The following is a 12352-nucleotide window of genomic DNA, read 5'->3' as shown; positions in this document are numbered from 1 at the left end:
GCTTGCCCAGCGAGTATAAGAGTAGTAATACTATGCTGTAGAGACAAAAGTGTTGGGACACCTGTCCAGGACACCTTGGTTTATCCAGAATCAATGTTATATAAAAATAGTTTATCTTGCTTTGATTGGAGTAACTCCCTGTACTCCCTGTACATTGCTGTCAGGGTTTGATTGCATTTAGTGACAAGAGCTTTAGTGTGGTCAGGATGTTGGATGATTACCACCCCACCTCATCCTCAACTACATAATTCTTTACAAAAGTATCATCAAAGTCTCTCTTCCCTCCATCATCGAGATCTACACTACATGCTGCATCCGCAAAGCCACCAGCATTGTGGACGACCCCACCCATCCCTCACACGGACTCTTCGCTCTGTTGCCGTCCGGCAAAAGATACAGGAGCATCCGAGCCTCCACTACCAGACTCTGCAACAGCTTCATCCACCAGGCAGTCAGAGTCCTCAACACACAGAGACAGAGCTAAACCCCACCCCACCACCTTTTACACACACAAAAACTGTACTTCACACACACACACACACTCACTCAGCACACAGAGACTGAAATGTCTCTATTCCTATCAGCAGTATTTGCTGCTACTCCCAAATCTATAAACTATCAAACCTTGCACTTTATGGTGTCTATTGCTTGTTGTCCCGTGTTGCACAATGGTCCTGGAGGAATGTAATTTCACTACACTGTGTACCTGTACTCAGATGTAATGACAATAAAAGCCTCTTGACTTGACTTGACTTGATAAAAGTATTAGACATATTGGATGGAGGAAATATATGAGTAAACAGACAAATCACATCCACATTCAATACAGGATGCCCCACACACATATCCTGCAGGTCAGCGCAGCATTCTTTAACACCCATGGGACTTAGCAAGTCATGGGACACTATAGTAGTCCTATAACTGTTGGCAATATCAGTGTAAATGATACAGTAATGACCATCTTAGGTGGAATATAAAATTGAAGATCATGAATGAAAAAGCTTGAGGTGTGTTGCTCACTTATTCAGAGTGTATCTTTTACGATACAATTTGGCGGTGATTTTGCTGTTGGTTATTATCATAAGATCGGCTTTTTGTAATCAGTAATTGTATCTATCCAGTCACAAAGGTTCTGATGCAGGGATTCCACTGACAACAAATAAGAGACAATTGTTTTTTTCAGGAAAAGACACGTTTAGCTTGCTGTTTTGTGCACAAACTCCCTCACATTTTTTATGTCCTTGGCAAAAGTGATTTGTGTGGCACATTGAGCTGAATAAAATGGTAAGAGTCACCTCAGTTTCTCTATCTGAGAGTTCTTAGTTTAATGCCTTAACTAACTAATTTTAAAATGCATTTTTGTTAACAGCAGAATTCGTCCCCCACAAGTTTAAAACATAAAAACATTAAGTGTATGAATTTTGTTTATTAAATGTCAGGTACATTTAAGTTTCAATAGATATGCTGAAATTGTACATTCAAATACTTATGTCAGCTTTTTAAGCTCCATAGACCTATAGCTATCTGACAGTTACACAGCTGTGTCATAGAACAGCATTGATCATCAGTGTTTTTAGATCCAAAAAAATGAGTAGTGTTATAAAAAATCTGGTGGTATTACAAAAGAGAGTAGTACAGTATACTGTTTCCCCATACTCCATACTGAGCTCAAACGCTGATATGGTCATGCCCGAGTTACGCCCCTAAGTAACAGGACATACGAAGTGTTCAAGAAAACATTGGATTGGTAGACAGTGCATGTGCTACATACACACTAGCCAAGCCAACATGTAGTCTCTAAGAAAACAATCAGAAAATCCACTCACCTTTTTGGTCTTGTCCATAGCCTTTAATATAGAGACGTTCAAGTCTTCTAAAGCAGCAAGAACATTTTCATATTCTCCAAGATGTTGCGAGAAGTATTCTGAGAATAATAAAGAAAAAACTAGAAATCGTTTTTTCTCAGTGAAGTATTTTACAAATATGTCAAGTTGACAACAGATCTTGAAAAATTCAAGATAATGTCCAGAAAGGAAGGTTCAGCATGATGACATTCACATCAAATGAAATATGAAAACACTATGAACATGTACCCATATGTACTTCACATATGTCTTATTATCATGCTTTTAAACACATATTCTGGCCTTACCGCAGAGTTCGTCTGTGTCCACGTTGCTGAAAGAAAACAAATCAAAATATTTAATATTTAATAACTTAAACTAATGTTTAAACTTCACAAACCAATCATAGTGTCAGTAATGGACAATTTGTTTGAGTAAATAATAAAATATTAACACTCTTATTTTGTTGACTGTTTAAAGCTACAGCACTGATGCAACAAGTTCATGAGCAGTCAAAACAGAAAACATTTTTAATGATAATATATGCTAAAATAATACAATAATACAAAAATACAATAATACAAGACAACAAACAATAGAAAATTAGCTTGTCATTTAGATTTTGTCATTTACAAACAGTGAAATATAGGTTCTATACCAAAATACAAATTCTAACTAGAGTCTACATGGTTTAAAGAAATTCTACATAATGTGTAGAATGAATAGAGTCACACAACGCAAAGGATGTAGAGGTTCTATTCCAATATAAAAATATCTTAGAATCATTACATTATGAGGTTCTAAGTTTTCACATATCATACTAAAAGTGGTGCTTCTGTGACATTTAGCAAACAACCTTTTCTGCTTGTTCACTGGTTGTATGTTGTAAAAGCATTTTTAGCATGAACTGAATATTGTATACTGTTCACATCTCATGAAGAAGCTCTAAAGAAATAATCTAGATGCCACAATTTTGCCTTTCCCATAGAGACAATGGTTATAATGTAATGGCTAATGTGTGTGTTTTTTTGCAGTAATGACCATTTAAATTATGTAAACTCTGTTTTGCTGTGATTTTAAATTCAGTGAGATTCAGTAAGACAGTGTGTTAAATGAAACATAATCATGAGGACACTTAACCTGTCACCTGTCTAGACAGTGCAGTTTAAAGTGATTTTTATGCCTCTTTTTTTTTCAGTCACTGAACGTGTCTTGTCGTCTGCTGTTTTGCTCCAGATATAGGCAGGATGGGCTGGAGCCATCCTAATCCTCCTTTAAGCACTGCAGGCAGTCAAATTTACAATGTTTGACAGTGATCTTGCAGCACAGTCTGCTGTTGCTGCCACCTCAGAGGCAGCTCAATCCCAGACAGCCTCAGTGATCTGATGGGCCAGACATCTGGCTGATGGTTAGGCTAGACTTGTTACCAAGAGTGATGAGTTTATATGATGATGAGTTTATATGATTTTACCAAACTGAAAACCTCTGGAATATAATCAAGAGAAAGATAGATGATCAGCTGAACTGCTTGAATTGTGACACCAGAAGTGGCATAAATATATCTAAAAGCAGTTTGTATGACTGGTGGAGGAGTGATTAAAAACCAGGATTATTCTACCACATACTGATCTCTGAACTCTTAAAATTTGAATAGGAATATGAACTTGTTTTCTTTGTATTATTTGAGGTCTGAAAGCTCTGTATCTTTTTTGTTATTTTAGCCATTTTCTGCAAATAAATGCTCTAAATGACAATATTTTTATTTGGAAGTTAGGAGGAATGTTGTCTGTAGTTAATATAATAAAATAATGTTAATGTTACTCAAACATATACCTATAAATAGCTAAATCAGAGAAACTGGTTCAGAAACTGAAAGGTCTCTTTTTTCCAGAGCTATATGTATGCATGGATATAAGAATACATAAAAAATAAATAAAACACGCCCTTGATTGCTGAAAAACACAGCCTGCAATCTTGTTTCAGGCAGATATGTAAATGATCAAAGACACAGCATCTGATTAGCCACAAGAGAGAGTAAATGTGCTCCTCCAGCTACCATGTACACTACTTAGTATTTTGGGGTATTGTACCTCTTGGTGAAAGATCGATGCAATTACAATGTACTCAAGGCTTCTAACTGGCATTTTATATCGGGATAATGCTCACCCGCACAGGAATGGTCTGCTATTTTAACTACATTCACAAGTGTACACATTGTATTTTGACAAATGTAGAACCACTGACCTAAAGTAGTGGATCAATAAGCTGGACTTAAATTAAAGAAAAAAAGCCTCATAAAGGTACACTAAGCAACCAATGCGATTCTGTTTCAAGGAGCACTGCAATAACAGCATGACATCTCAACAGCATGGCACAAATACCTAAGTGAATTAAAGGATTGTAGGGTAGAAGAATTGAATGCTCTAGACTATTTACGACAAGTCAGGCAAATCACCATGATTAACTATGTGCCAGTGTCACACTGTGTGCCTGAAACACTCAGGGGGGAGCCTGTCTGTCTCTTACACAACACACTGACTCAGTCACCAAGACACACATCTCCTGAAATCTGAAGAATTTTAGCTATATACACTTAAATGTCCAAATGCCTGTAGACATCTGCTTACTCCTTCTTTCTTCTAAAATCTGGTATTAATGGATTGTTTGACCTCCCAGTGCTGCAGCATCAGGCTGTAATCTTCTGAGGAGGCTTTAGAGATGACAGTTATTGATGCTGGACGATTAGATCCGGATCACAAACTCCACCCGAATTAATTTTAAACGTATTGGAAGGAGCTCAGTCACACCAGACAGCACAGTTCAATTCTGGATTTATACCCCATTAACTGCTACTTGGGATAGGGCATGGTAAACTTTGGGTCATGTGTGAGTGCTCCAAAGCATCCTATTTTAATGCCAGTGTTTCTCAATGGACATTATACAAGCTGTGTAAGCAACTGAACACCTGTGTCAGTGGCAGATACTCCTTGAAAAAGATTAATTTACTAATTAAAACGTGTCAGGGTGCCTATGTCTCGCAGGCCAGACACACGACAGACACTCACAGATGCAAATCACACAGTCAATGTGTGACAGGCAGGGTCAATAACAGTAAAGCAGCAAATGTTAACAAATTGCCTGTGCGTAGTCAGGCAAAACAGGGTTAAAAACAGTAAATCCAACAATAGGTGGCGGGAAAAGACAAAAGAGTGGTCAAAAATACAAAAATAGATCGGCAACAAAAATCAAAAATAGAAAGGGCAAAGCAAAAATCGAGTTGGAAAGTCGGAAACAAAAACAAGTCGGTAACAAAGTCAACAAACAAAAGAAACACGTTATGGAGGAGCTATCTAGCTAGATTCAATACTCTGAAGATGACAGATCAAACAGAGGGTTATTTATACTAGACAGGCCAGGTGAAAACAATCGGTAACTAGGGGAGCGCGAACGCCGTGGCGTCACTTGATCAGCAGAGTCAGGGGAGTCCGGTGTGAGTGCATGTTGGGAATCAGAGTCTTGAAGTAGTTCACAGTCCAGAGCAGGCGGACTAACTTTAAACAAATCATGCAGGTTAAATGAAAGAAGAAAAGTCTCTCATCTTCCTGGAAAAATTGGTACACTTCCTCATGACTATTCTCAAACATTTGGGATTAAAGATAATGCTTAAATCATGAAAATTTCCAATGAGGACTAATGAGCATTTAGATAAGAAAATATATAGCAAAGGCTTATTTACAATGATGACTTTCAATGGCATAATTAAAGCATTAGTTGAATAATGCATGATACCTCAGCCACACAAACATACACACAATGAATGACAAGTTATTTAATTGCATGAAATATCTTGTACTGGCAGGTAGTAGTCACCCAACTATTTGGATTATAGGTTATACATTTCAAATAAAGAAAAATAAGCAGTTCCACTGTGATGGATGTTGAATTGCTGTTGGTGGGGAGAAAAAGGAGGGTGGTCTTTCTTATGTTGCTATGCAACATACCTGCCAGTTAGGTATGACATGACAGAAGTGGGTGTTTAGAGTTTCCCTTCAGGCAATTTGACATCTTTCACAGTTTATTTCTGTGGCAATATAAAGGTACAGCCCAAAATATTTCAGTTTAAAAAAAAAAAAACAGTTTTCAGTTTATAGAAACAACATTGGTAACCTAAATATGTGTATTTATTTACAATGATGACATGTAAATATTATTTAAAGTATAAAACATATTAAATATATGCATGTGTGTATGTTTTTTTTTTTTTTACATTAAAAAGTCTTCAATGCGTGTTTGGTGTTTTTATTTATGCTTTTTTCATTTGTTTAATTATTATACCACAGTTAGTTCAAACACCGCATTGTGATTGGCTGAGAGTGCCCAATAATGTTAAAATAATGGCACTCTGGCTTTTCAAGTATTACTCTGCTACAGTGCTTATTAAGGACTAAGCAGCAACATTACATTTATACAAGCAAAGGACATAGAAAATGAATAATATTTGAAGTTAGTGGCTTCCCAATACTCCATTAATTACTGTAGTGATTGTTAGTTAATCTAATTCGAAATGAAAGTAATGGCCTGGAGATTTCATGCTGCTATTTGCAATGCCTTTATGAGTAAAAGGAATTTATTCTGATGAAAATATTTTATCAGTGGCAAGCCTAATAGATTTAAACTTATTTACCTCACAGAATGTCCAATTGTTTTCCCCCTATCTACTACAAAAAGTGCCAATAATTAACCAAGAATAATACACTGGAGGTTCTTAAGTGTATCAATGTCCATTCATTGATAATTTTGCACCCATAATATTAAAAATATTTGTGCTTAAAATGATTAACTAAGTGATGTTATAGAAGTCTGTAATAAAGAACCGTTAAAAGAACCGTTATACTTGTAATGAACCTTTAAATCAAGTGTAAGTTCTTTAGACATTTAAAAGATTCTTGGGTCTAACCCACAGAATCATTTGAAGAACACTGCTCTATATTGTATATATTTTTGTGTTTCTCAGGATTAATACAAGTGTCTTGTAAAGTTGAAGGCCCATATGAATAATCACCAAAAGAACCAACAAATACATAATTCTAAATTTACAGTATGATTATTAATGTGAGAAAAAACCCTATGTTCCTGCCTGAGATCACACCATCAAAGAGGATTTTTTTCCCATCATACAAAGGATTAAAAAAGTAAACAGAAGGCTCATTCCCATCAAACGCTACTACAAAGCATTTGCTAATCAGACGGCGGAGCGGCTGCTATGGAAACCAAGATGACTCAAGTGATGAGATGAGATATTCATTCTGAGGTGTAATCTGGATCAAAACATTCACCCTAACATGTGCCCCTACATGACTCAGAGAGCACACAGAGAGAACAAGCTGATTAACACAAAGAAATAAGTAGATAAAAATAAAATATGAAAGAACCTGTTTTAAGTAAAATGACCCTAATGAATATTCATCACTTTTCCTTTCACAAAGGAGTTGAATACTGGCCAAGTTTAGTGAGACATAAAACATGCATAAGAATATTGATTAGAACTTTCCGCAAAAGATTAAACTAGATTAAACCTTTTTTATTAACGATGGAAAAAAGATAATGAGAACTCTCAATCTTTCTTTGTTAAAGTGTGGAAAATTATACAGACACAAGTTACAAGATATTTATCAAATGGTAATAAACTGGATTAAAAATATACTCTTTTAAGATAAATCAAGGATATCATCAGCTCTTAAAGAACACTGACCTTACTGCACATTTAATTAATACAGTTTAATTAGCTGAAATGCAACATTTTATTAGAAATCACTGTAAGGAAAAGTATTTAAACTGTGTTTTTACAAACATTTTGACTGATTTTGATCTCATACACTGTTAAAAAATGCAACTCGCCATCAGCTGCCGGAGCCGTGAGATAGAGCACAATTGGCCTTGCTCTTTCTAGGTGGGTAGATGGCGCTCTTTCCACTCATCACTCCTGGGTAATGTCAATCAGCACAAGGTGTCTGTGAGCTGATGTATCTAAACCGAGTCCCTGTGCTTTCCTCCAAAAGCGCTGGCTATTTGGTAATCCTACATTAGCATTAGTTGGAAAAAAGGACCTGGCTAATTACACATATATGTGTTAAGGCATTACTAGTATTTGGGGGAGTAGAGCTGAGGGGGTAGTATAATAGGCATAGCTAAATTGGGGTAAAAGCAGGATAAAAAAATAATATGATCAAGGCTGATTTTTTCATGTCTAACATTTGCTTGTTTAGTTTTTTATATAATAATGAAAGCTTGTACCTCACACAATAAAAGTAAAACAAATGGCTGGAAGATGCCAAGTCATGTCATTAATGGCTTCTCACAGCCCTAGGATGCTCCTCACAACAAAGCCTGTGTTCATGATGCTTCGTAGAAGACTGGTAAGTGGCTGCTGAGGGAGCAAGAGCTCGGAGCATGAAAGCATCAGTAACATCTACCACCCAACTCAAACAGTGTCCTTGACAAAGAGAGATGCTTTTTATATGCCCTGTTCTGTCAGTACATATTAAAGCTCAATCGCTTCATTTGAGCAGCATTGTGCTGATACTTATTATATTTTTGTTAATATACCAGGTGATTACCTCATAAAGGGTACTGAGAAAAAGTCAAGATAAAAAGCTGTCATCCAAGCAAGAGGTGAATACTTTGAAAATATAAAACCTATTCTGGTTGGTTTGGTTATCACTTTGTCTACTAAATAGTTCACAGTTTGGATTACTTTAGAATTAATCTACAATGCACAATTTTTAAAATAAAAAAACCTGAATTTAAAGTGTGTCTAAACCTTTGGATGATACTTTATGTCATAAATATGCCAGCTACCCAGCGCTGTAATACTTACTCTGTATTATGAGTATCAATCGTATGGAAGAGCTCTTTCAGTTCATCTCCTGTCAGAACTCCATCAGAGAAATAAGCCTTGAACTCGTCAAAGGACAACTTCCCATCATCTGTAAAAAAGCAAACAAAATGTATAAAATGTATCTCAAAAACCCAGGATTTATTTTTAATTAACAGTTTACATGTTACTATTGTTGTCAGACAGTGGTTAATTTTGTGTTGTGTTTAAGCCCCAACCACTAGAAGACAATGTTGTATTTTGTCTAACTTTTACATTGATTTTATTTACTTGATGGCGTATATTTTATACTATGACAGGTCTCTGAAACTTACATTGAAAAAATATTATATTATATTATATAATTCTGCTTACAGTATTGTAATATATTACAATACACTACATCATCACATTTGCCCTAAGTTAGCATAGTTAAGTTCTCTAACATATCAGCAATACCTAGTAAATAACTGATAAACTGAATAAAGACCCCAGAACTGAATATCCTGTCAAAGAGACAAGCACAGAAATCACAGGTTAATATCTCAGCCAGGATTGTATAATTTCTGTGTTGTTATTGGAGGCAGATACATGACCCGCTATAATGTAGGTACAATGGCAGTACGCTTGTGTTATGACCCCGTGCCCATGCCCTCAGGTTGGTCTAAAAATGGTGACATACGCAAGTCCTGAGGTGAGTCATTCCAGCATGCACTCAAAACAGAAAGAACATACAACAGCACAGACTACACACAATTCAGCCACAAAATAATCACTATAACACTGTGAATTTAGTTCTCTTCAAAAGAAAACTGTTTTATAAAAGGTTGTAATTCAAATATGTGGAAACAACAGATAGAATCCTATCCTTTATCTATGATTTGATTAAATGTTCACAAAAAAACCCCAAATGTTCAATAATGCAGATTTTTGTGAAATTGGGTATTTCTTGTTCCTTGGCTCTGCCTACAGTCAGAAAATATAATCAGAATAAGGGCTGTTTACAAGTTTTTCCCCAATTTACTAATTACCATTTACCACCCACTTACTAGAACTCTCCCTTAACTGCTTAAGAATTTTATGATTTATATCTGCAGTTTTTTTATTTAGTGTTCATTTTTATAGCACTTCAAATAACTAAAAAGATTTGATAAAGAAATACACTAAATAAATTAATCTGAAATCTAATATTTCCCTTTTCTCCTATAACACCACTCACATATATCCTGAACATGAACTCAGAATGACATTTGTTCAGAAACAGGTTTCTGTGTAAAAGTGCTAAAATATTGACTGACATTAAATATGGTACGGACAGTCCAGTGTTTCCATGACAACAGAGCAACATTATTGGCGTGAGAGGGAGAGTCACACAAGAAAACTAAATCCGCTTTTGTCAAGGGCTTAGAGTATACAACATATATAGTGATGAGCCATAACATTAAAACCACCTGCCTAATATTATTCTGTTCCCCCTCCTGCTGTATAAACCCAAACTCACAATACCTGTGAATGTGTCCTGTGTGTCACCAAACTGCTTATGGCAGATCTTTTAACTTAAAAGTCTATATAGTTTATGGGTAATACATAATGGTGGACGAAACGATATGACCCTTAAAATCATAAACTCATGATAATATATATTTTTTTGCTGATAACACTTTTCTTGCCTATATAGAAATAATTAATAAAAGAAAAATATTTTGTCCATTTTAAAAAATCAGTAGAAACTATAAAAATATGTACATTTTTGTCTATTTTGTAAACAACAGACTTACCAACATTTTGTATGAAATAATAACAATAACATAACGTTAAACATAATGTAATGTATCAAGAAATTACTATTACCATTATTATTATTTTAAAAACTATGACAATATTATTGCATATAAATATATATGGGATATATATTCTTACTAATATGGCTTAGCTTTGGAGTGTTGGGGGGGTTTAAGTCCTGTTAGCTGAAAGGTAGGGAATTCATGGATTGGATATGTTTGTCTGGGGACACCCCACAAGATCTCCCTGATATACCGGAGATGCTTCAGACATCATACACATCACAGATTTGTGTGCTTGCCTAATTTTTCCTGCTTTCCAACACATCAACTTCAAAACTAAACAGCTACTTTGCTGCCTAAATTATGCCACCCCTTGACAGGTGCCATTATAATCCAATAATGCCTGTTATTCACATCACCTGTCAGTGGTTTTATTGTAATGGTTGATTGATGTGTAAATTGTATTAAACACTAAAGAAGAAAGACCGTCTTACCGTTTTTATCAGCTCTTCTCAATATCTGAAAAAGAAGAGAAAATGTTAAGAGAATCTAGATTGACAGAGATATAACAGGGCTGTCCTAGGATAAGGACACATGTCGGAACACTGTTGGGTGAATCACAGGTTTTGGTGAAAATTGTAAAGATACCCATTCACATTCATACACTCTTAAAAATAAAGATGCTGAAGAGTATCTTGGTTCCAATAAGAACCATGTTTTGTAAATGAGGTTTAAAGGTTTACATGACCATCACTTAAAAGGTTCTTTAGCAATTTAAAGGTTCTTCACACTCATATATTACTGTTATTAGTATATGGTTCTTCTATGGCATTTCTAGTGTACTTCTATGGTTCTAGTGCAGTTCTAGTGAGTAATTTCCTGGTAGCTTTATCATAGTTAGATAGTGAGACTTGTAGCATTCTTATATGCATCCCTAAAACCAGCATTATAGAACATTTTCTAGCAAAAGATCACTTAATACTCAAGTATGTCCCTCACCTGATATTCTGGCATAATATTTAAACAATATTGTGAAATTGATTTTTTTTATATTACCCAGCAATACTGCTATTTGTTAAAGACTAATCTCAGAGAAGCATGCTCTTGGGAAGGCAGCCAGATATTGCCAGGAAGCCTCCAACAACAGATGGGATTTAAGAGAGACTATAGTCCCCAAGCTCGGGAGCACTCTATTAAGTAGGGTGTTATTTCACAGCAAGAGTATTCACACGCTAAAAATTAAACCATGGCATGCGTGTATGCCAAGAGCTGCTACATTTAGCCTCTTTCTGAGAATCTATGCCAACAGAATATTAGTGAAAGGTGAATCTATTAGAAGTAATTATTATAGTCGTTTTCCAGGATTATTCGTGTTGTTCATGAGGATCTTCTTAATTGCAGGGACAGAAATATACGTAGCAAATTCAAATAGAGTGTAGGAAAGCTTAATTAGGTCAGTAATAAACATGGTTCCATCTCACATCTTAATGATGATACTACAGTAATTACTAATGTCAGTAACTACAAATCATAATTACACAAATCAGAATTCTGTTGTGTCATCCCTCCAGAAGCCAAACTATTTTCACAAACCACCCATCTTGTATAAAAGGGTTTTAAGCATATTGATACTTACGATATATTGCCAAGCCCTAATCTACACAGTTATAGCCATTATCTTAGGTTAATACATCCATATAAAAGAGAGCAAATATGATCAATATGATATGGCTCTGCTTTTTGATTTGTTCTATATTAGGGTTGGATAATATATTAATATTAATCATTATCACATTATGCTTTTGTGAGCATGTCATGCACATTGTCAGTTCTGTGAAAATACTGAACAA

General features: G+C 35.3%; 1 protein-coding gene across 3 annotated transcripts in view; it reads right to left on the bottom strand.

Annotated features, from left to right (window-relative positions):
• The window catches only part of necab1 (N-terminal EF-hand calcium binding protein 1), a 64112-nt gene that overhangs the window by 48697 nt on the left and 3063 nt on the right, over positions 1–12352 (bottom strand). For all 3 annotated transcript variants that reach the window (XM_049475307.1, XM_049475306.1, XM_049475308.1), the window contains exons 2-5: positions 10997–11021; positions 8722–8830; positions 2153–2178; positions 1827–1924 (exon numbers count right to left, since the gene is read on the bottom strand). In XM_049475307.1, coding sequence (XP_049331264.1) covers positions 1827–1924; positions 2153–2178; positions 8722–8830; positions 10997–11021 — 258 coding nt within the window. The remainder of the gene's footprint in view (positions 1–1826; positions 1925–2152; positions 2179–8721; positions 8831–10996; positions 11022–12352) is intronic.

The sequence above is a fragment of the Astyanax mexicanus genome, chromosome 3 (genome assembly GCF_023375975.1).
Source record: "Astyanax mexicanus isolate ESR-SI-001 chromosome 3, AstMex3_surface, whole genome shotgun sequence".
NCBI lineage: Eukaryota > Metazoa > Chordata > Actinopteri > Characiformes > Acestrorhamphidae > Astyanax > Astyanax mexicanus.
The sequence above is the reverse complement of the archived record's forward strand: the minus strand, read 5'-3'. Positions and strand labels throughout refer to the sequence as shown.